The sequence below is a fragment of the Bombina bombina genome, chromosome 3, assembly GCF_027579735.1.
Source record: "Bombina bombina isolate aBomBom1 chromosome 3, aBomBom1.pri, whole genome shotgun sequence".
NCBI lineage: Eukaryota > Metazoa > Chordata > Amphibia > Anura > Bombinatoridae > Bombina > Bombina bombina.
In genome coordinates, this window is record NC_069501.1 from 843172912 (window position 1) to 843198444 (window position 25533).

Here is a 25533-nt window from a genome sequence, read left to right on the forward strand (position 1 = left end):
TTATGTGAAGACAAGAGAGCAAATACCACTGCGGAGCAAGGAAGCTCTTCATCTAACAGCGCCATCTGCTGACCTCTAAGAGAAAATCCTTTGTATCAAAAATTTTCAATTTAGGGGAGCGTGTGCCTCATCTTTCCCTGTCTTAGTGCTGATCATTAACACTATTTGCCACTATGACAGCTGCCTGTCTGTCCCTGTTGCCCTCCCCCCGGATCCGCCATTGGTGTTTATGAAATTCTGGTCAAGTTGTATTTTCTCCCCATGATACCCAAATTTTAACTGGAATTTGTTGTTAGGTCATTTTAGAAAGACAGGCTTGTATGTTTTCTGACTATAATGTGGATGAAAACCCATACCTTGTTATCTTTGATTGTATAATGGCACAAGCTCTGACGCTCACCAAATCTTTTAGGGATTTCCACAGCAATCTTGTCAGGGTCAACCGAGGTGAAAGGTTCAAGGTCACGTTGGATTTGTGGAATAGATTCCTTACAAGACATGTGTTCCAACCAAACATGGCTGTTTGGCTCCGGACAGTAACACTCCTCACTGTAAACTGGACCTAAACATACAGTAAATTATAATCTAAAAAATTTACACATTTCTCTATTAAGATTCATGACAATGTATACTTAAAATTATATTATTTATAATAAATGTAACCATGTTCTCTACATAAAATTTAACAGTATTACTATTTAAAAGGAAAAAAACATAAATTATGCTTACCAGATAATTTAATTTCCTTCTGTATAAGGAGAGTCCACGGCTTCATTCCTTACTGTTTGGAAATACTGAACCTGGCCACCAGGAGGAGGCAAAGACACCCCAGTCAAAGGCTTAAAGGGACACTAAACCCAAATTTTTTCTTTTGTGATTCAGATAGAGCATGCAATTTTAAGCAACTTTCTAATTTACTCCTATTATCAAATTTTATTCATTCTCTTGGTATCTTTATTTAAAAAGCAAGAATGTAAGTTTAGCTGCTGGCCCATTTTTGGTGAACAAACTGGGTTGTTCTTACTGATTGGTGGATTAATTTAACCGACCAATAAACAAGTTCTTTCCAGGGTTCTAAACCAAAAAATAGCTTAGATGCCTTCTTTTTCATATAAACATAGCAAGAGAACGAAGAAAAATTGATAATAGGAGTAAATTAGAAAGTTGCTTAAAATTGCATGCTCTATCTGAATCATGAAAGAAAAAACTTGGGTTCAGTGTCCCTTTAAATACCTCTCTCACTTCCCCTATCCCCCAGTCATTCTGCCGAGGTTACAAGGAACAGTAGGAAAAATATCAGGGTATAAAAGGTGCCAGAAGAAAATTAGAATTTAGGGGCATAATTTATGTTTTCCTTCTTAATATAAGGAGAGTCCATGGCTTCATTCTTTACTGTTGGGAAACGTACACCCAAGCTCTAGAGGACACTGAATGAAAACAGGAGGGATAAAAAGAGAGGCGGACCATAATCTGAGGGCACCACAGCCTGTAAAACCTTTCTCCCGAAGGTTGCTTCACCTGAAGTAAAAACATCAAAAACTTGTAAAATTTAGAAAATGTATGTAAGGAGGACCAGGTACCCGCCTTACAAATCTGATCCATAGAGGCCTCGTTCTTAAAGGCCCAAGAGGAAACCACTGCTCTAGTAGAATGAGCCGTAATTCTCTGAGGAGGTTTATGTCCCGCTGTCTCATAAGCCACGTGGATAGCACTCCTTAACCAAGAAGATAAAGAAGTCGAAGAGACCTTCTGAACTTTACACTTCCCAGAATAGGCAACAAATAAGGAAGAAGTTTTGTCTAAAATCCTTAGCAGCCTGAAGATAAAACTTCAAGGCACGAACCACGTCCAAATTATGAAGCAAACATTCTTTCAAAGAAGAAGGATTAGGACACAAAGAGGGAACCACAATCTCTTGATTGATGTTTCGGTCTGACACGACCTTAGGGAGAAACCCTAACTTAGTACGTAGGACAGCCTTATCAGAGTGAAATACCAGATAAGGAGGCTCACATTGCAAAGCAGCAATCTCAGAAACTCTGTGCGCAGAAGCAATAGCCAGTAAAAACAGAACTTTCCAGGACAACAAACTAATGTCAATTTCATGCATAGGCTCAAACGGAGCCCGTTGCAAAAGCTTAAGAACCAGATTCAGACTCCAAGGAGGAGCCAAAGATCTGAACACAGGTCTGATCCTAATCAGAGCCTTAACAAAAGACTGAACATCTGGAAGCTCTGAGAGCCTCTTGTGCAGTAAAACAGACAGAGCCAAAATCTGTCCCCTCAGTGAACTAGCAGAAAGGCCATTCTCCAGTCCATCCTGGAGAAACGATAGGATCCTGGCAACCTTAACTTTATGCCAGGGAAAACCACGCTCTTCACACCAGAATAAATAGGTTCTCCACACCTTATGATAGATGCGACGAGTAACCGGCTTACGAGCTTGAATGAGAGTATCAATAACTCTCTCAGAAAATCCCCTCTTGGATAGGACTAAGCGTTCAATCTCCAAGCAGTCAGCCTCAGAGAATCTAGATTTTGATGAACAAAAGGACCTTGTTCCAGCAAATCCCTGCGACAAGGTAACTTCCATGCCGGAGAAGATGACATCCCCATCAGATCTGCAAACCACATCATCGCGGCCACAATGGAGCAATCAGTATCACTGACGCCTGCTCCTGCTTGATGCAGGCCACTACACAAGGAAGAAGTGGTAACAGCGGGAAAAGGTAGATTAGACTGAACCTCCAAGGCACTGCTAATGCATCTATTAGCTCCGCCTGAGGATCCCTGGACCTCAACCCATATCTGCGTAGCTTGGTATTCAGACGGGATGCGATGAGATCTATCTCCGGCGTCCCCCATCTGTTGCATATCTCTGCAAACACCTCGGGATGGAGAGACCATTCCCCCGGATGAAAGGATTGCCTGCTAAAAAATCCGCTTCCCAGTTGTCCAAACCCGGAATGTGGATCGCTGACAGCAAACAGCTGTGGGTCTCCACCCACTCCAGAATCTGAGATACTTCCCTCATTGCTAGGGAGCTTCTCGTTCCCCCCTGATGGTTGATGTAAGTCACCAAGGTTATATTGTCTGATTGGAATCTGATAAACTGGGACAAACCCAGAAGAGGCCAAGCCTTCAGAGCATTGTAGATTGCTCAAAGTTCTACAATGTTGATTGGGAGGGAGCATTCCTCCCGAGACCACAGGCCCTGTGCCTTTTTGGCACCCCAAACCGCTCCCCATCCTGATAGACTCGCGTTCATAGTTACAATCTCCCAGGATGGTCTTGGAAAGGATGTCCCTGGAACTTTTGGCGCTGCATAGAACGATGAAGGCAATCCTGAATCTGCACCCATGTGGAATGGAGTTGCCGGAGATGCTCCTCCAAAACCGTAATACCCTGAGACATGAATGAATTGTGCAACAAGGATGGTTGAAACCCATAATTTGCCATGAACGGGGATAACTTGGAGGAAGCTTTAATAGCACTATTACGAGCAAACTCTGCCCAAGGTAACAGTTCAGACCAATTATTGTGGTGATCTGAGACATAGCAACGGAGGAACTGTTCCAGAGCTTGATTAGACCGTTCCGCAGCCCCATTGGATTGAGGGTGATATGCCGAGGAGAAGGAAAGCTGGATCCCCATTTGAGCACAAAAGGAACGCCAAAATCTGGAGACAAACTGGCTACCCCGGTCCGACACTATCTCCTTGGGTAACCCATGTAAACGGAAGACCTCCCGGGCAAAAATCGAAGCAAACTCCTGAGCAGTAGGTAGCTTCATCAAGGGAATGCAATGTGACATTTTAGAAAAATGTTCAACCACCATAAGGATAACAGTATTGCCATTGGAAACAGGGAGCTCGACAATGAAGTCCATGGAAAGATGTGTCCAAGGACGCTCACCATTAGCAATAGGTTGAAGAAGACCCACAGGAAGATGTCGAGGAGTCTTATTCTGTGCACAAACTGAGCAGGAGGCAACATACCCAGCAACATCAGAGCGAAGATCTGGCCAAAAGCATTGTCGAGTGACAGACCAAATCATCTGGTTCTTGCCTGGATGACCTGCGGCTTTAGGATAGTGGTAAGTGTGCAAAAGTTTAGTTCGAAGATTCTCAGGAACAAAACACCACTAGGTTTCTCAGAAGGTGCATTGGTTTGTGCAGCCAGGATCTCCTCCCCCAAGGGAGAAGTCAAATTAGTACGTATGGTAGCCAAAATATGGTCAGGAGGTATAACAGGAGTAGGTACAGACTCCTCCTTGGACAGAGGCGAAAATTGTCGAGACAGGGCATCAGCCCTAACATTCTTACTACCAGGCAAGTAGGAGACCACATAATTAAACCGAGACAAAAATAGCACCCATCTGGCCTGTCGGGGCGACAAACATTTTGCTTCAGATAGATAAGTTAAATTCTTGTGGTCAGTAAGAATGAGCACTGGCACGCTAGTACTCTCGAGAAGAAACCTCCATTCCTTGAGTGCCAAAATTATGGTCAGTAATTCCCTGTCGCCAATTTCATAATTGCACTCCGCTGGAGACAATTTCTTAGAGAAGAAACCACACGGATGCAAGGAACCGTCAGGCGTAGGACATTGAGACAAGAGGTCACCTACTCCAGTCTCAGACGCAACGAACTCAAGAACGAAAGGCAGAACAGGGTTAGGATGAGCCAGAACTGGAGCGGCAGCAAAGGCAGTCTTAAGACTATCAAAGGCCTTAATGTCAGTAGGTGAGCAATGGAGTTGATCATTCTCTTTACGGGTCATGTCTGTGATAGGTTTAACCAAGGAAGAAAAGTTTTTAATAAACTTTCTATAGTAATTGGCGAACCCCAAAAAACGTTGAATAGACCGAAGACCAACTGGGCGAGGCCACTGCAGAACTGCAGATAACTTGTCAGGATCCATGGAGAACCCTGCAATGGAGATAAGATAACCTAGGAAGGTTACTTGAGTCTGATGGAACTCACATTTCTCAAGTTTACAAAACAGGCCTTTCTCACAAAGTCTCTGAAGAACCCGTGTAACATCAGAACGATGAGCCTCAAGTGTGGGTGAGAGTATGAGGATGTCGTCTAAGTACACCACAACACACTGTTGCAACATATCTCATAGGACATCATTAATAAATTCCTGAAAAACAGCAGTAGCATTACTTAAGACACCAATGCCTCGAGATCCTCTGGTAAATCTCTGGCAGTAACTTCGTCTTTAATCGCATCAGAGAGCCCATGAAAGAAGGCGGCAACAAGGGCTTCATTGTTCCAACCTACCTCTGCGGCAAGCGTATGGAACTCAATAGCATACTGAGCAAAAGATCTTGTACCTTGCTGAATCGACATGAGTCGTTTAGCAGCAGAGGAGGAGCGAGCCGGAACATCAAATACCCTTCGAAAGGAGGCCATAAATTCAGGGTAATTTGAAATCACAGGTTTATTAGTCTCCCACAAGGGATTAGCCCAGGCAAGAGCTGTGTCAGAGAATAACGAGATGAGAAATCCCACCTTAGCTCTGTCAGAGGGAAACGCCTGAGGTAACATCTCAAAGTAAATGCCCATCTGGTTCAAAAACCCTCTGCACTGAATAGGATCGCCTCCATATCGCTGAGGTAGAGGTGCAGAACCGGACATGCTCCTGGTAGGCATAGGTGCAGCAGCGGAAACAAGAGCAGCCATAACTTGTGGGACTCTTTGGTCCAAATGTGCAGTGCAAGTCAGCAGGGTTTGCAGGGCTAGTGCAAATTGATCCAAGCGGTGATCCTGTACAGGATCACCGATTGGATCAATTTGCACTAGCCCTGCAAACCCTGCTGACTCGCAATGCACATTTGGACCAAAGTGTCCTGGAAATGATGGCAGGTAAAGGTGGATAATTAGCAGCATCAGGATTCATGGCCTTTGCATAATGTCGGGTGCCAGAAATCAGACTGAGACGAGAAGTGCAAAATAATCACACCTTTATTAATAGCAAAAAATAATAAAAAGTCCACAAGTCAAATAACAAGCCAGGAGTCAAAACCAGAGCTGGTAGTCAGACGAGCCGAGTCAGGAGCCAAAGCAAATAGTCAGACGAGCCGGAATCAGGAACAAGGAAAACAGCAGAGTCAGGAACAAGCCAGGGATTAGGAACCAGGAAGGACGTCAGGCAGCCAGGTAATACACAGGAACTCTCACCAACAGGTCTGAGACAACGCAAAGGCAAAGCATACTGGACAGAGGCCCTTTAAATAATAAGTGATGACATTACAATTCTGAGACTGCATTCTGTCTCACATGGATGATGCACACCAGTCTGGCCATAAAAGGAAGTGCAGAAAATGAGCAGCATCCCTCACAATGCACCATAGTCAGGAAGAGAGGTGAGTAAAATGGCTGCCAGCAGCACATGGCAAACACAACAGGGAAAAATCCCTGACAATTAGATCCTTGTCCCTTAGACTTGTTCTTCTTATCCTGAGGTAGGAACACACCCTTGCCCCCTGTAACCATGGATATAAAGGAGTCCAGGCCTGGACTAAATAAGATATTTGGGTGGGGGTCTGGGGAAGAGAGCGCCAACAAAAGAAGGCTATGGTGGATGTGGTGAAAGACTGAAATTTATTTAATCAATCGCAATATCTAACATATGTTAAAAAAACTTAATGGATCCATGATACAGATAACAACAGTAAAATACAATAAAATACAATACAATATAATGTTCACAATGAGGTAGTCACAGGATAAAACACTCCGTAGCAGTGTACAGATGTGTTACAAATAGATGCTGACACACAATGTCTCTAAAGCGCTTGTCTTTGTATGATGGTGTTCCTATAAAGTGCCTTCAAAGAAAAATCCTCACTATCTGATAAAGGAGAACTAATAGTGTTACAGGTGATAAAGAGTCTTTCCTGGTAGTGTTGAATCCGTGTGTAGGAGTGACAAATCCAAGGGTTCAAATAAATGTGAAAAAATTCAAAGTTCCAATAAAAGAATCCAATAGAAAGTTCCAATAAAAATGGCATTACTGTTACATCTATGTAACCGTTCTAAACACAGAAGCCTGATTATATTCTTTTTAGATTCACTAATGGTAAAATATATACACCATATATATCTGTTTTCATCACACAGTTCTATTCCAAATAGGCTCCTGAAAGACAACATGTTTAAGATAAAACGATCCTAAACATAATACAAGTCTGTCTCATAGTAGACATCCGGTATTACCAAAACCGGAAGTGACGTCATAAATCCAAAACCGGAAGTGACGTCGCGCTAATACGGACATAATAATTATCAACAAATGTGAGCTTACTGATGTTATACATTTATTCCCACAAGAATTAGATCGAACATGGGACAACTAACGGCACTTAGGATCTCTAATATTTTACTTTACAACTTTAGATAAATTATTGCTTGTCAAGAAACACCCAGCAGGCATCAGTACAAACCGGAAGTGGCTGGTCCTAAATAATTTTGGCGCCCAAACAGTCTTAATTGAACCTAGCTCTTATCCTTTAAAAGCTACCAGTAAATACACAGTAGTATAGTCTTGAGAAAGGCGTGTGAGAGGCCGAAACGCAACGACATACCACTGGTAAGCCTATTTCCAATACCCTAATAAGGTGTTTTAAACTTTATTGCACTATTGCACTTTTTGTTTTTCACAGGTTTCAGGAAGACACCTTTGGAACTTTACTATTAGGATACACCAGAAGTTTAGTTTAATTTCCTCCCAAAGCACACACTCTTTTTATTTTTTATTGGGATACCCTCCAAACAGTTTGGGAAATAACATACAGTTTTCCACCATCATATTTTTTACACATTTTTTTCCACATTTTTTGGATACTTTTTACACATTTTTTTCACTTTTTGGCTTTATTTTTACTTTTTAAGTCACTCCAAAAGAGGTGGATGGCTCAGTGGTACTAAAGGGGTTAGCCTTCTTAGACATAATAACCTTGTTGATACACATGGAACATAGTTGAGAGGGCGGGCATACCAAGGCCTCCTCACAATATAGACAGGTATTACTATTAGGAATAGAAGGAGTACCCTCAAGAATATCAGAATCCTCCATAGCTTGTGCTAATGACAGTAGGACACAGAATAAAACAATCTTTTATTTCTCACAGAAACGGCACCTTTATACTCCCAGTGGCTGAGGCACTCACCACCTACTAGACTCAGGCAAACAGAGAAACAAACGTCTTCTCCGTCAGCTAGCTCAGTCAGGAAAGAGAAAACGAAAGTGTGACCACTCCCGGTCACGTGGTGCGCAAGGCAGGACCACCCCTGCTAGGAGAAAAAACGCTCCCTCAGGAGATATTAACCCTCTCCTTATATTAAGAAGGAAATGGTGTTGTATACAGTTGTTTTCCCTTAAAGAGACAGTAGATTAAAAAGTAAACCTAAATGGATTGGATAGAGCACTACATTTTAAAAAACTTTACAAGTGACTTTAATTATTAATTTTGCTTAGTTTTGTTGGTATCCTTTGTTAAAGAGTAATCCTAGGTGAGCTCAGGAGCATACATGTGTCTTTAGTCATCTGGCAGCAGTGTTTTCTACAATGTTTATAGCAATGTTATAAATAGTTACAAAAATTGCTGCCATAGACTCCTATATACACGTGCACAATCCTAAGCTCCTATCAGCCAACCTAGGTTTATTCTAAACAAAGTATATCAAGATAACAAAACAAATTTGATAACAGAAGTAAATTGTAAAGTTGTTTAAAATTGCAAGCTCTATCTGAATAATTAATTTTTAAAGGTATAGAAAATAACGGCCAGATTACGAGTTTTTCGTTATGAGCTGTGCGGTGCTAACAAGCAATTTTGTCTCACCGCTCACTTACCTACAGTGCTGCTATTTTTACAAACCCGGCGTTAAAAGCCAAGAAGTGAGCGTTGAGCAAAATTGAGCTCTTTCCGCACTTCAGCTGTTCCAATCAGCCAATAGAATGTGAGCTCAATCCTATTGGCTGATTGGGTCAGCCAATAGGATTGAACTTCAATCCTATTGGCTGATTGCATCAGCCAATAGGATTTTTTCTACCTTAATTCCGATTGGCTGATAGAATTCTATCAGCCAATCGGAATCTAAGGGACGCCATCTTGGATGACGTCATTTAAAGGAACCTTCATTCAGTAAGAAGACTCCGGATGAAGAGGATGCTTTGTGTCGGATGTCTTGAAGATGGAGCCGCTCCGCGTCAGATGGATGAAGTTAGAAGATGCCATCTGGATGAACACTTCTGCCCGTCTGGAGGACCACTTCGCCCGGCTTGGATGAAGACTTCTCCCGGCTTCGTTGAGGACTTCGGCCCGGTTGGATGAAGACTTCTGCCGCTTCCTTGAGGATGGATGTCCGGTCTTCAGAACAGTAAGTCGATCTTCAGGGGGTTAGTGTTAGGTTTTTTAAGGGTGTATTGGGTGGGTTTTAATTTTAGGTTAGGGCTTTGGGCCGCAAAAGAGCTAACTGCCCTTTTAAGGGCAATGCCCATCCAAATGCCCTTTTCAGGCCATGGGTAGCTTAGGTTTTTTTAGTTAGGTTTTTATTTGGGGGGTTGATTGTGTGGGTGGTGGGTTTTACTGTTGGGCGGTGTTTGTATTTTTTTTTTACAGGTAAAAGAGCTGATTTCTTTGGGGCAATGCCCTGCAAAAGGCCCTTTTAAGGGCTATTGGTAGTTTAGTTTAGGCTAGGGTTTTTTTTTTATTTTGGTAAGGCTATTAGATTAGGTGTAATTAGTTTAAATATCTTGTAATTTGTTTATTATTTTCTGTAATTTAGTGTTTGTTTTTTTGTACTTTAGCTAATTGTATTTAATTTATTTAATTGTATTTAATTTAGGTCATTTATTTAATTGTAGTGTAGTATTAGGTGTTAGTGTAACTTAGGTTAGGTTTTATTTTACAGGTACTTTTGTCTTTATTTTAGCTAGGTAGTTATTAAATAGTTAATAACTATTTAATAACTATTCTACCTAGTTAAAATAAATACAAACTTGCCTGTAAAATAAAAATAAACCCTAAGCTAGCTACAATGTAACTATTATTTATATTGTAGCTAGCTTAGGGTTTATTTTATAGGTAAGTATTTAGTTTTAAATAGGAATAATTTAGTTAATGATAGGAATTTTATTTAGATTTATTTAAATTATATTTAAGTTAGGGGGTGTTAGGGTTAGACTTAGATTTAAGGGTTAATACATTTAATATAGTGGCGGCGACGTTGGGGGCGGCAGATTAGGGGTTAATAAATATAATGTAGGTGGCTGCGATGTTAGAGATAGCAGATTAGGGGTTAATATTATTTAACTAGTGTTTGCGAGACGGGAGTGCGGCGGTTTAGGGGTTATTATGTTTATTATAGTGGTGGCGATGTCCGGAGCGGCAGATTAAGGGTTTAGAAATTTTATTTTAGTGTTTGCGATGTGGGAGGGCCTCGGTTTAGGGGTTAATAGGTAGTTTATGGGTGTTAGTGTACTTTTTAGCACTTTAGTTATGAGTTTTATGCTACGGCGTTGTAGTGTAAAACTCATAACTACTGACTTTAGAATGCGTTACGGATCTTGGAGGTAGAGGCTGTACCGCTCACTTTTTGTCCTCCCAGGACAGACTTGTAATACCGGCGCTATGGAAGTCCCATATAAAAAAGACTTTACGAAGTTTACGTAAGTCGTTTTGCGGTAAGGCCAAAAAAGTGTGCGGGGCCCCTAAACCTGCAAGACTTGTAATACCAGCGGGCGTAAAAAATCAGCATTAGGACCTGTTAACGCTGCTTTTTTACCCTAACACACAACTCGTAATCTAGCCGTAAGTGTCCAAAAATAAGCATGTAAATATACTACACTGTTCAAACAAGTGCCCTACTCTTGCAAACCTTCTTTTCGATTATCATTTAATATAGAAAAACCTACAGTTTAAAACGTCAAATAGTTCCTGGCTGCAGTGTCTGATCCGCCCTTTAGAAAAGTGGTAGTTTGGTGCTATACGATCCTCAGCCAATCACAAAGTACTTGCTTTTTAGCCCTATTTTGCCCGAGAAATAATCTTATATGGGCGTTTTTGTCAATACTGACGTAGGTCGTATGGGCAGTGCAGTTAGAATATTATTGTTAGTGACGTTTCATATTGAGCCGTTCTTCAGTAAAGTGATTGACAGCCCCATGTATTTAAGTTTGATTCACGATCTGCAATGACATGTCATTTAGGGACAATAATCCTCTCATTATTTTATAGACATAGGGGCATATTTATCAAGCTCCGTATGGAGCTTGAGGCCCCTTGTTTCCGGCGAGCCTGAAAATCAAGAAGTTATGAAGAAATCTAAAGACCGCTGCTCCATAACTTGTCCGCCTGCTCTGAGGCGGCGGACAGAAATCAACCCGATAAAATTCGATCGGGTTGATTGACACCCCCTGTTAGTGGCCGATTAGCTGCGAATCTGCAGGGGGCGGCATTGCACCAGCAGTTCACAAGAACTGCTGGCTGGTGCAATGATAAATGCCGACAGTGTATGCTGTCGGCATTTAGCAATGGGCAGCGATGTGCAGCGGACATGATACTCTACTTTGTATCATGTCCGCTTGCACATTGTTAAATATGCCCCATCACTTATATTTATATAAATTGCCTATATTTAACTACAGCTGAAAATTAGATTGTTTTAAATAGGAATGCTATTTACAGATTATGCTTGGAAATACATTGTTATGATCCCACACAACATTGTGCCATAAATACATATAATTTAAGACATTTGATAAAAAGAATGAATTAAACTCATTTTTAATATTAAGGCAGAATAAAATAAAGTTGAAAAAAAAGTAGATTCTTTACAGAATAACGGCCGATCGTCACAATTCTAGCAATGCAGGGAAGCTCCTAATAACATACATGGTACACACATACAGAAAAATTTGCTAGTTTTTTTTTTATTGCAAAGTAACTTCATATTCATGCCAAGTAGTTCATTATTTAGATTTGGCACCTCTACGTGGCACCTCTACGTGAATGTTATTATTATTTCAATGCCAGAATAATAACTGAGCAGAACCTAAAGCTCACAAATAAGTCTATAACAATATCCAGGGTCTTAGTGCAATTTTCCCTTGTCCCCAGTGTTATCCTCAGGTGTGAGGTACGATCTCCATAAACAGCAACTTTGTTACACATATAAATAATTAAAAAGAAAGCAATGTTGCATATAAAATCTTTGGATAACAGCATGCAAAGTACACTGTGTTAGCAGCTGCACTTCATTGCTAGGATAGTGACGATCGGCCCATTTTTCAGTAAAGAATATAGAAATGTTTTCAACTATTTTATTCGACATAAATATTGAAGGTGAGTTTTAGTCATCCTTTTTATCAAATGTATTTAAATGATATATATTTATGGCACAAAATTGTGTGGGTAATAACGATGTATTTCCAAGCATATTGACTAATATTGACTAATACTAATATAGTTGTCTTTATAGTTTATGTATTTAAAATGTAAATAGCCTTTATATCTGAAACCAATTTATTAAAAAAACAACAACTTTGTTTGCAGATTCACTGCATTGCTAAGATCATGATGATCAGCATTTTTCTGTTTCCTGTGTCTAACACTCTTTGTTCACACCCCTTTGTCCAGCCCATACTCCAACGTACTTGATCACAGTAACGCCCTGTATGGAACTACATTAGCGTTAATTTGACATTGCAAAGGCATACGGATTATTGTGCGCATGTGCTGGCAGCCATGATGGAAGGTATTGATATGTGCATACGATCACACTTATTGGCAGTTTACCATTTGCTTCTGGGGGCTTGGGCTAGGTTATTACAATCAAAGGTAAAATACTTAAAAATGATAAATATTTGCTAATAACATTATATTGCAATATAACTTTGGATGCTGAGAGAGATTTTTTGTGAGTTTTCTATCCCTTAAAAGGGCCACTCAAAAATGTTCTTGCCTGTAATGTGTTCCTAATAATATTTTTTACCTGAGTGTATTTAGCTTTATGTTGTCATCTGAAATAGTTGATTTTGCCTGTTGTATCCCTACCTACACTGAATATTTTAATACGTAAGTATAGGCTATAGACAAGCTATGTAAATACAGCCAGGAGAAGAAATTACACGCCCAGTGGGGAGTGGGAAAGATAATGTTCTAAAATGTTCATTTTTTAATTGTTCTTTCTAAGTATTGTATAGAGACAGAGATAAGAAAGGGTAGTATTAGAGTGATAAGATAAGGATGTCTGATCTCTCTACGAGTTTAGCCTATTTTAATATGGTGTTGTTTCAAAGAGCAAATCCAGCTATTTAATTTATAAGAATAAACATAACAGAGCAATTCCTCATACATTTTATACTCTGCAACTGGTATAACAAGTCATTCACACTGCCTCACAGCAAACCCAATTTCACGAGTTGTGAATTAAATCACCATTTGGATGGTGTGATTTTCCCTATTACAGGACATTTATTGTCACATGGTTATCATATTGAAAATATTTTGTACACAGAATTAGTTTGTATATTTATAAGTGATATTTTACAATGTTTTATTACATTCCTTAGTAACACTAAATTGTATCCACCCTCAATAAATCTTACCTTTTAGAATGTAAGGAGACTTAGCAACGTGTCTGCCATTGATGGTAACGTCTATGCGCAGATCTCTGTAGCTGGCATACAGTCGGTATCTTACAATGAAGGAGCCATCTTTTCTATCAAGTATTTGAGTTCCTACTCTGGTATATTGTACTCCAGGTGAAGTAATTTGTACTTGAAACTGATGTTTTGGAGGGGAACAAGTAAAACTAAAAATAGAGGGAAAATATTTAATGCAATTGTTATTTCAAATTGTGAAAGAATCATAATGCACAATAATTTCTGTAAAAGATAATTCAGAAAGACAACAGACTATGCAAAACTAATTCATGTTTTACATAAAATCACACAAGCAAAATTCTAATTATACTTAGGAAAGCCTCAAATACTGTAATATTCAGAAAATAGAGACTACTACACCTTTAAGAAAAGGGGAAGTTTAAAGTATCCAGACAGGTACTTAAAGGGACATGCCACCCACATTTTTTCTTTTATGATTTAGAAAGATAATGCAATGTTAAACATATTTCTAATTTTCTTATATTATCTAATTTGTTTTATTCTCTTGATATTCTTTGATGAAAAGCATATCTAGATATGCTCACTAGCTGATGATTGGTTGCTGCACATAGAAGCATCATGTGATTGGATCACTATGTACATTGCTTTTTATTCAAATAAAGATATGTAAAAAATGAACCAAAATAAATTTTGTAAGTAAATTGTAATTTTGTTTACATTTCTATTCTCTATCTGAATCATGAAAGAAAGATTTTGGGTTTAGTGGCCCTTTAATCACCAGCAAGCACCTGATTCATTGCTTGATGAATGCAAGTTTGTGGCAAGCCAGCCATCTATTTCCTGAAGTACTGAAGACTCCAGTTTAACCCTTTAACGACTCATGTCTTACAGGGTACGTCTTGCACAAGCTGGTCTTTAAAGACCAGAGACGTACCCTGTACGACATTGGGGTTTAAAGCTGCTGGAAGCGATCCTGATCGCTTCCAGACGCTTTCTGGTTATTGCAGTGATGCCTCGATATCGAGGCATCCTGCAATAACACTTCTTACCCCTCCGGTGCAGAGAGAGCCACTCTGTGGCCCTCTCTGCACCGGACATCGATGGCTGAAAATCGTTGGTGGGTGGGAGCCAAAGTCGGAGGCGGGTGTGCAGCCATCGATGGCTCTAATGATTAAGAGGGGGGCGGGATTGGGGGTGTGACCGCCGGGGGTGCGCACGGACGAGTGCGTGTGCACGGGAGGTGGCGGGCGGGCGCGTGCATGGGGAGGGAGCGGGTGGGAACCGCTGCGCTACAGAAAAAAAAACCTCCTAAGTGGGAGAAAAGGGGGGAGGGAATGGGTTAATAAGTTGTGAAGGGATCTGGGAGGGGGTGGGGGATGGTCTTTTTTGGGGGGGAAGCTACACTACAGAAAATAAAAAATAAAATAAAAAAATAAATATATTTTTGTATAAACTGGGTACTGGCAGACAGCTGCCAGTACCCAATATGGCACCAAATAAGGTAGAGGGGGAGGGTTAGAGAGCTGTTTGGGGGGATCAGGGAGGTTGGGGGCTAAGGGGTGGACCCTACACATCAGCATATGTAAATATGCTTTAAAAAAAAAAAAAAAGAGATACCTTTTTATTTTAGTACTGGCAGACTGGGGTGGGGGAGGCAAGAGAGCTGTTTGGGAGGGATCAGGGGGTGTGATGTGTCAGGTGGGAGGCTGATCTCTACACTAAAGATAAAATTAACCCTGCAAGCTCCCTACAAGCTACCTAATTAACCCCTGCACTGCTGGGCATAATACACGTGTGATGCGCAGCAGCATTTAGCGCCCTTCTAATTACCAAAAAGCAACGCCAAAGCCATATATGTCTGCTATTTCTGAACAAAGGGGATCCCAGAGAAGCATTTACAACCATTTATGCCATATTTGCAGAATTTGTTTGTAAATAATTTCAGTGAGAAACCTAATATTCGTGAAAAATGTAACTTTTTTTTTAATTTGATTGCATTTGGCGGTGAAATGGTGGCATGAAATATACCAAAATGGGCCTAGATCAATACTTGGGGTTGTCTACTACACTACACTAAAGCCAAAATTAACCCTAGAAGCTCCCTACATGCTCCCTAATTAACCCCTTCACTGCTGGGCATAATACACGTGAGATGCGCAGTGGCATTTTGCAGGCCTTCTAATTACCAAAAAGCAACGCCAAAGCCATATAAGTCTACTATTTCTGAACAAAGGGAATCCCAGAGAAGCATTTACAGCCATTTATGCCATAAACCTAAAGTTTGTGAAAAAATTTGTGAAAAAGGGAACAATTTTATTTATTTGATCGCATTTGGCGGTGAAATGGTGGCATGAAATATACCAAAATGGGCCTTGATCAATACTTTGGGATGTCTTCTAAAAAAAATATATATACATGTCAAGGGATATTTAGGGATTCCTGAAAGATATCAGTGTCCCAATGTAACTAGCGCTAATTTTGAAAAAAAATAATTTGGAAATAGCAAAGTGCTGCTTGTATTTATTGCCCTATAACGTGCAAAAAAAGCAAAGAACATGTAAACATTGGGTATTTCTAAACTCAGGACAAAATTTAGAAACTATTTAGCATGGGTGTTTTTTGTTGGTTGTAGATGTGTAACAGATTTTGTGGGTCAAAGTTAGACAAAGTTAGTTTTTTTCCATTTTTTCCTCATATTTTTGTTGTTGTTGTAAATTATAAGATATGATGAAAATAATGGTATATTTAGAAAGTCTGTTTAATGGCGAGGAAAACGGTATATAATATGTGTGGGTACAGTAAATGAGTAAGAGGAAAATTACAGCTAAACACAAACACTGCAGAATTGTAAAAATAGCCCTGGTCCTTAAGGGAAAGAAATTGAAAAATGGCCTTGCCCATAAGGGGTTAAATAATAGTCTGATCCATTGCTACAGTGAGAAAACAACTGCCAGTCTGTGAATGATCTGTTTCTTGTTAACAGTTAACAGCCTTTGGAACTATTTTTGCATGCTGCACAAGGATATCTTTTAAATTTCTTCAATCACTCCTAAAAGGCAATCCTGAGATTCCTCCTCCAGCTTTCATTTAGAATTCAGCAGCACAAGAATCTTAACCCTTTTTTACAGCAGCACAGACCTAAGAGAAATTCAACTAAAAACTGCAAGTATCATTCAAGCCTCTGCTTAAAACCTTTTGCTGGTATAAAGGATTATTTTACTTTTCCCTTTAATGTGCAAGTCATTATTGCATTAAGGTTTATTTACTTTTTTCCTTAGTGTACAAGACATTATTGCATTAAGGATATTTTTTTTTCTTAAAGTGAATTTATTATTTGTGCTGCATAGTAGCTTTCCATAGTTCTCAGTGTGTTGAACTGTATTTGCTACATAGTAGCTACACAAAACCATTATATATTCAAAAGGGTTGTTGCCATACAACTATCAGATCACTAGGAATCTGTATAAGTGTTGCAGTTTCATCAAGCCTAAAAGTCTCACAGATGGATCTAAATGAGTTAACTAAACATGAGGGGGCCTATCTATCAAGCTCCGGACGGAGCTTGAGGCCCCGTGTTTCTGGCGAGCCTGCAGGCTCACCAGAAACACCAGTTATGAAGCAGCGGTCTAAAGACCGCTGCTCCATAACCTGTCCGCCTGCTCTGAGCAGGCGGAAAGACATTGCCGGAATTCAACCCGATTGAGCACGATCGGGTTGATTGACACCCCCCTGCTGGCAGCTGATTGGCCGCAAGTCTGCAGGGGGCGGCGTTGCACCAGCAGCTGGTGCAATGCTGAATACGGACAGCGTATTGCGATGTCTGTCGGACCTGATCCGCACTGTCAGATCAGGTCTGACAGACATTTGTTAAATATGCCTCACTGTATATCCACTTTAACACAGAAAGTGGAAAACTCAACTCAAGGTTTAACCCCTTAATGACAACTGACGTACCAGGTACGTCATGCAAAAACTAACTGTTAATGACAATAGACGTACCTGGTACGTCAGTTGTCTAACAGAGTGCTGGAAGTGATCACAATCGCTTCCAGCAGCTCTGAGGGTATTGCAGTGATGCCTCGATATGGAGGCATCCTGCAATACCACTTTACAAGCCCCCGATGCAGAGAGAGCCACTCTGTGGCCCTCTCTGCACCGGTAGCGATGGTGCCGATGGTGCCGTTGTCCGGGTGGGAGGAGGGAGCGTGTGTGCGCGTGTACGATGCGTGCGCACATGCACGGGGGTGCGTGTGCACGGGGGGCGTGCACAAGGGCGCGCGTGCACGTGCACACATTAGCCACACTGACACCAATGAAGGAAGGGGAAAAAAAGTTTTTTGGGTTTTTTTTACATATAAAAAAATCTGGGAGGGGGTGGGGGTATTGTGGGGGGGCTGCTACACTACAGAAATAATAAAAAATAAAAATAAAAGTTATAATAAAAATAAATACAATTAAAATACTTTGGTTTGTGGGGCCAAACTGGGTACTGGCAGACAGCTGCCAGTACCCAAGATGGCGGTAATTAGGTAGGGGAGAGGGTTAGAGAGCTGGAGGGGGGGATCAGGGAGGTTGGTGCTAAGGCAGGGGTCCATCACAACTAAAATATTTTATTATTTTTATTTAAAAAAAAACAAAAAAACTTTTATTTAGTACTGGCAGACTTTCTGCCAGTACTTAAGATGGCGGGAACAATTGTGGGGGAGGGAAGAGAGCTGTTTGGGAGGGATCAGGGGGTGGGATGTGTCAGGTTGGAGGCTTATCTCTAAAATTAACCCTGCAAGCTCCCTACAAGCTACCTAATTTAACCCCTTCACTGCTGGTCATAATTCACGTGTGGTGCGCAGCAGCATTTAGCGGCCTTCTAATTACCAAAAAGCGACGCCAAAGCCATATAAGTCTGCTATTTCTGAACAAAGGGGATCCCAGAGAAGCTTTTACAACAATTTCTGCCATAATAGCACAAGCTGTATGTAAATAATTTCAGTGAGAAACCTAAAATTGTGAAAAATGTAAAGTTTTTTTTATTTGCTCGCATTTGGCGGTGAAATGGTGGCATAAAATATACCAAAATGGGCCTAGATCAATACTTGGGGTTGTCTACTACACTACACTAAAGCTAAAATTAACCCTACAAGCTCCCTACAAGCTACCTAATTAACCCCTTCACTCCTGGGCATAAAACACGTGTGGTGCGCAGCGGCATTTAGCGGCCTTCTAATTACCAAAAAGCAACCACAAAGCCATATAAGTCTGTTATTTCTGAAAAAGGAAATCCCAGAGAAGCATTTACAACCATTTGTGCCATAATTGCAGAAGCTGTTTGTAAATAATTTCAGTGGGAAACCTAAAGTTTGTGACAAAATTTGTGAAAAAGTGAACATTTTTTTTTTTTATTGCATTTGGCGGTGAAATGGTGGCATGAAATATACCAAAATGGGCCTAGATCAATACTTTGGGATGTCTTCTAAAACAAAATATATACATGTCAAGGGATATTCAGTATTCCTGACAGATATCAGGGTTCCAAAGTAACTAGCGCTAATTTTGAAAAAAGTGGCTTGGAAATAGCAAAGTGCTACTTGTATTTATTGCCCCATAAATTGCAAAAAAAGCAAAGAACGTGTAAACATTGGGTATTTCTAAACTCAGGACAAAATGTATAAACTATTTAGCATGGGTGTTTTTTGGTGATTGTAGATGTGTAACAGATTTTGGGGGTCAAAGTTAGAAAAAGGTGTGTTTTTTTCCATTTTATCCTCATATTTTATCATTTATTTTTTTTAGTAAATTATAAGATATGATGACAATAATGGTATCTTTAGAAAGTCCATTTAATGACGAGAAAAACGGTATATAATATGTGTGGGTACAGTAAACGAGTAAGAGGAAAATTACAGCTAAACGCAAACACTGCAGAAATGTAAAAATAGCCATTGTCATTAAGGGTAAGAAAATTGAAAAATGGTCCGGTCATTAAGGGGTTAAGGGAAGTGCAGGAAGATAATTCAACCTTAAAAACACAAAGGAAGTATCAGCTTTTCTTTAATTCTGCTGATTTCCCAGAACCAAATATTAACCCACCTACTCCTTTCTCAGGAATTCGTAGTGAATATACAGAGTTTAAGAATGCTTGCATGCTCCTGTTCACACTAAAACCCAGAACATACTCTACTGATAGAATAAAAGTTTGTACAGCCATTTCCTACTTAAAGGGACAGCCAAGAGCTTGGGCTAACACATTTTTTGAAAATAAAGATGACATTCTTAACTCACTGGATGCTTTTTTCTCTGCCATGTCAGCCTTATATGAGGATACCAATAGGCAGATTACTGCTGAGACCAATCTGAGAGCTTTAAAACAAGGCAGGCGTCCTGTTGAGGACTATGTGATAGAATTCAAAATGTGGTCATCTGACTCACAATGGAATCAAATCAGTCTCAAAAATCAGTTTCGCCTAGGTCTCTCTGAACAGCTTAAAGATGAGTTATCATGAGTTGATCTTCCAAATACTTTAGATTCACTCATCAAATTATCTATTACCATGGATCTCTGTCTGAGAGAAAGACGTGCTGAAAAGTATGTACCTGAATTCTACACAAGAAGGCAATCTAATATGTTAGTTGAAAAGACTACTACCCCATCTGAACCTATGGAATTAGGAACTGTAAAAGGGCCTCTCTCTAAAGAGAAGAAAATCAGAAGAAAATTAGCAAATTTGTGCCTATATTGTGCTAGCAAGGATCATGTTGTTGCTACCTGTCCCAACCTAACCTGTCAGAAGCAGGGTAAAATTTTCTCTCTTCAAGTCTCTAACTCTTTTGCTATCTTTGCAATGGGATCAAGTCCAGGTCAAGGCCGAAGCTATGATTGATTCCGGAACTTTTGGTTTGATCATTGATGCTAATGTTGTTAAAACAAATAAAATACCTTGTGTGAAAAAAGTTACTCCTATCCCTGTGAAAGTAATTAATGGTTCATACTTCCTAAAAGAGTCAATCACGCATCACACTATTCCAATTCAGGTAACCACTAATACTGGACATTCAGAATATATATCAGTTGATGTTATTCCATCCTCTATCCATCCTATAATTCTGGGTTTCCCTTGGCTAAAAAAGCATAACCCTATAATTAATTGGTCTGAAAACAGTCTTGCATTTTAGTCCACTTTTTGTTCATCAACATGTTTTCCACATGTACCAATTTTACACATTGTTAACTCCATTCCTACTGCTTATCAAGATTTTGCTGAGGTATTTGATCTTAAAGAAGCTGAAAATGTACCTCCCCATAGGTCATACAACTGTCCTATTTATATTAAACCGGGTTCAACAATCCCTTTTGGAAGAATATATTCTCTATCACAACCTGAACTTCAGCATCTTAGACAGTATCTGGATGATAATCTCAGAAAAGGATTCATCCATCCATCCACATCATCACCTGAAGCTGGAATATTTTTTGTGAGAAACAAAGACGCAACTCTCAGACCCATAAGTGATTACAGAGAATTGAATAACCTAACCATAAAAAATTGTTATCCTCTACCACTGACTCCTGAGCTCCTGGAACGCTTACATGAGGCAACATTTTTCACCAAACTAGATTTAAAAGGGGCTTATAACCTCATACGTATCAAGGAGGGGAATGAGTGGAAAACGGCATTCAGGACTCGCTACGGCTTATTCGACTATAAAGTGATGCCGTTCAGTTTATGCAACGCCCCGGTGTCAGGGTTTTTCCCTGTTGTGTTTGCCATGTGCTGCTGGCAGCCATTTTACTCACCTCTCTTCCTGACTTGGTGCATTGTGGGGGATGCTGCTCACTTCCTGCACTTCCTTTTATGGCCAGACTGTTGTGAATCATCCATGTGAGACAGGATGCAGTCTCAGAATTGTGATGTCATCATTTATTATTTAAAGGGCCTCTGTTCAGTATGCTTTGCCTTTGCGTTGTCTGAGACCTGTTTGTGAGTGTTCCTGTGTATTACCTGGCTGCCTGACGTCCTTCCTGGTTCCTGATCTCTGGCTTGTTCCTGACTCTGCTGTTCTCCTTATTCCTGATTCCGGCTCATCTGACTATTCGCTTTGGCTCCTGACTCGGCTCGTCTGACTACCAGCTCTGGTTTTGACTCCTGGCTTGTTATTTGACTTGTGGACATTTTATAATTTTTTGCTATTAATAAAGGTGTGATTATTTTTGCACTTCTCGTCTCAGTCTGATTCCTGGCATCCTGACTCCCGGCCACTTTTAAATTCTTCATAAACGACTTCCTAAAAGATCTACTTGATGTCTACGTTGTCATCTACCTAGATGACATACTAATATACTCCAAAACTCTACAAGATCATTGAAAGCATGTTAGATGGGTAATAGCTAGACTTCAAGATCATCGTCTATATGCCAAACTGAAAAAAAAAAATCCAGTTCCATGTAGATACCATCCACTTCTTGGGCTATGTTATCTCACCACTGGGTGTACAAATGGATGCAGGAAAAGTTTCAGCAATTACCACTTGGCCTGCACCTACCACATGCAAGGCATTACAACGTTTCCTGGGATTTGCTAACTTTTACCGCAAATTTATAAAAAAAAATCTCTAGTATTGTTAGACCCTTGACTAGATTACCAGGAACCAATACCAAGTTTAAATAGGATGCAGATGCACAACTTGCATTTGATCATCTTAAATCTCAATTCATCTCCGCACCCATCCTTCAGCTAACAAATCCATAACTACAGTATATTCTAGAAGTCGACGCATCCAGTTGTGGCATTGGGGCAGTTCTCTCTCAAAGATCAAATTCTTCATCAGCACTACACCCAATAGCCTACTACTCAAGAACTCTGAATTCTGCAGAACTAAATTATACCATCGGAGATAAGGAGCTACTAGCAATTAAGTCTGCCCTGGAATGTTGGCGTTATCTTCTTGAAGGCACTAAATTACCTTTCATTATTTTCACAGATCATAAAAATGTGCAATATCTTAAAAGCAACAAAACTCTGTCATCTAGACCCTGGTTTCTCAACAGCCGGGCCGTGGCCCAGTACCGGGCCGTGATAGCCCTGCTGGTGGGCCCCGGCCTGTCATGCCCCCACTGCACACTCTTACCCCACTGCACACCAAGGGCAGACTGATACCAATCAAGGTCCCAGGAACACTGTCTCACACTGACCAAAATGTACATTATGTAAATGAACATAGTAGTTTCCCTGCCCTGCCCCCAACAGGCCCCTCAACCTCCAGAGCCAGGACCCCCAACATTAAGGTCCAGAGAAAGGGTACCCAACCTCCAGGGCCAGACCCCACACTCCATGGCCCTCACAGCGACAGACCCCTGCCAGGGCCCCTCTAAACCCACACTTTTTTGCTTAGTTACTGATAGGGCAACTGAAAACTACAGCTTAAGGAATGCACCAGGATCCGTGGAGATGCCATTTGTGGGCCCCCCTACTTGCTGGTCCCTCGGCCCAGGTCCTATTTGCCTGGCTGATCAGTCCTCACCTGCTGCACACTTTATATATATATATATATATATATATATAAAACTACCGGGCCATGGACATGTCTAGCTAAAATTTACCGGGCCTTGAGGTCACTTTGGTTGAGAACCACTGATCTAGACAAGTGCGATGGAGTCTTCTATTTGACAGATTCAATTTTCTTATAACATACAGGCCTGGAGCAAAAAATATAAAGGCTGACTCTCTCTCACAGCAATATGAAATTCCTTTAGGTTCAGAAATTCCTACAGCTATAATACCACCTGAGAAAATAATTGGGGTTCTAACGTCATTCGAAGAAGAGATCCTAATAGCTCAGCACAGCACCATGACACAGGATTGTACTACCACATTGATCTTCTATACATTCCTTCTTCATTACGCAACCAAATTCTCAAACATTGCCATGATTCTCCATTATCAGGACATCCTGGAATCACCAAAACTTTGGAACTTGATGAATAAAAGTATTTATTAATATGTATCTACTTGTACAGTTTGTACAGTTTGTGCCAGGAATAAGCTTAAACATCAAAAGCCTTTCAGGTTTCTTACACCACTTCCTATTCCAAATCGTCCGTGGAATGTCTCCTTGCTTAAACCATGCAAAAAAGATATCTGTCCAGCACGTCAACTCATTCCAGCACCTCCACTTCTAGTTAACAACCAAGGGGAATATGAAGTAGAAAGGATTCTCGATTCCAGAATAAAAAATCGAAGTCTTAATTACCTCGTACATTGGCAAGGTTATGGTCCAAAAGAGGATTCCTGGGTCCATTATTCTGAAGTCCATGCTCCTAGACTTACATCCCGATTCCATTGTTTACATCCTTATAAACCTAAACATGAATCTTCATAGAAGATTCCTTTAGGAGGGGATACTGTAATATTCAGAAAATAGAGACTACTACACCTTTAAGAAAAGGGGAAGTTCAAAGTATGCAGACAGGTACTTAATCACCAGCAAGCACCTGATTCATTGCTTGATGAATGCAAGTTTGTGGCAAGCTAGCCATCTATTTCCTGAAGTAATAAAGACTCCCAGTTTGAGTTATATTCTGATCCATTGCTACAGTGAGAAAACAACTGCCAGTCTGGGAATGCTCTGTTTCTTATTAACAGTTAACAATTTTTGGAACTATTTTTGCATGCTGCACAAGGATATCTTTTAAATTTCTTCAATCACTCCTTAAAGGCAATCCTGAGATCCATCCTCCAGCTTTCATTCAGAATTCGGCTGCACAGACCTAAGAAAAATTCAACTAAAACTGCAAGTATCATTCAAGCCTCTGCTGAAAACCTTTTGCTGATATAAAGGATTATTTTACTTTTCCCTTTAATGTGCAAGTCATTATTGCATTAAGGTTTATTTACTTTTTTCCTTAGTGTACAAGACATTATTGCATTAAGGATATTTTTTTCTTCTTAAAGTGAATTCATTAGTTGTGCTGCATAGTAGCTTTCCATAGTTCTCAGTGTGTTGAACTGTATTTGCTACATAGTAGCTACACAAAACCATTATATATTCAAAAGGGTTGTTGCCACACAACTATCAGATCACTAGGAATCTGTATAAGTGTTGCAAATATACAAACTAAGGTGCAGTAATAACCCCAAACTCAACAGCATATCCATCTCTCAGCCTGGGAGCACTGAACCAGCCAGAAAGATTTTTCATATAAACAAAAATCAGATACTGTTAAATTTAAGAATAATTTATCCAACACCAGTTTGGGTGCAAAGAGAGAGGAACAGTGTAAAAAGTAATGGGTGTTCAGAGATTTTTTTTTATTTTCAGGATGGGGCAAAACAAATAAGATGACTCAAACATAATAATGTCCATGGCAACATGTGATGTATGGGAGCTGATTATTGTACATAAGTTGCACATCATTTGAAATATGGTGCCTGATTGCCATCAAAAGTACAATTCAGGTAAGTGCTTAGGGTTAGATATAAGTAAAAAAATAAAAAATCAGGGGGCATTGGACCCCTCTTGCCCGACTTCCTTTGGACACCCATGCTTTAAGCACAAACTTTGTCATAAGGCATGATGCGAAGTAGTTTTTGTCAAATGGCAATTGAAAACTCAGGGACAAGCAACAAAATTAAGTAGACACTTTGCTTCCTGAATCACTGGGGCTCACACATAAATGGATTATTGTACACAGGTACTGAGAAGTCTTACTGTAGCTCTGGCACACTCAGTGATTACTGTACACTGGTACTGATAAGTCTTACTGTAGCTTTGGCACATTCAGTGATTACTGTACACTGGTACATAGAAGTCTTACTGTAGCTCTGGCACACTCAGTGATTACTGTACACTGGTACATAGAAGTCTTACTGTAGCTCTGGCACACTCAGGTATTATTGTACAC

The 25533-nt window shown here is 40.2% G+C and overlaps 1 protein-coding gene across 1 annotated transcript in view; it reads right to left on the reverse strand.

Moving 5' to 3' along the window:
* Window positions 1–25533, reverse strand: part of POGLUT2 (protein O-glucosyltransferase 2) — a 115173-nt gene that overhangs the window by 83983 nt on the left and 5657 nt on the right. Inside the window, exons 2-3 of the mRNA XM_053707796.1 lie at window positions 13623–13828; window positions 357–562 (exon numbers count right to left, since the gene is read on the reverse strand). Of these exons, the coding sequence (XP_053563771.1) occupies window positions 357–562; window positions 13623–13828 (412 nt within the window). The remainder of the gene's footprint in view (window positions 1–356; window positions 563–13622; window positions 13829–25533) is intronic.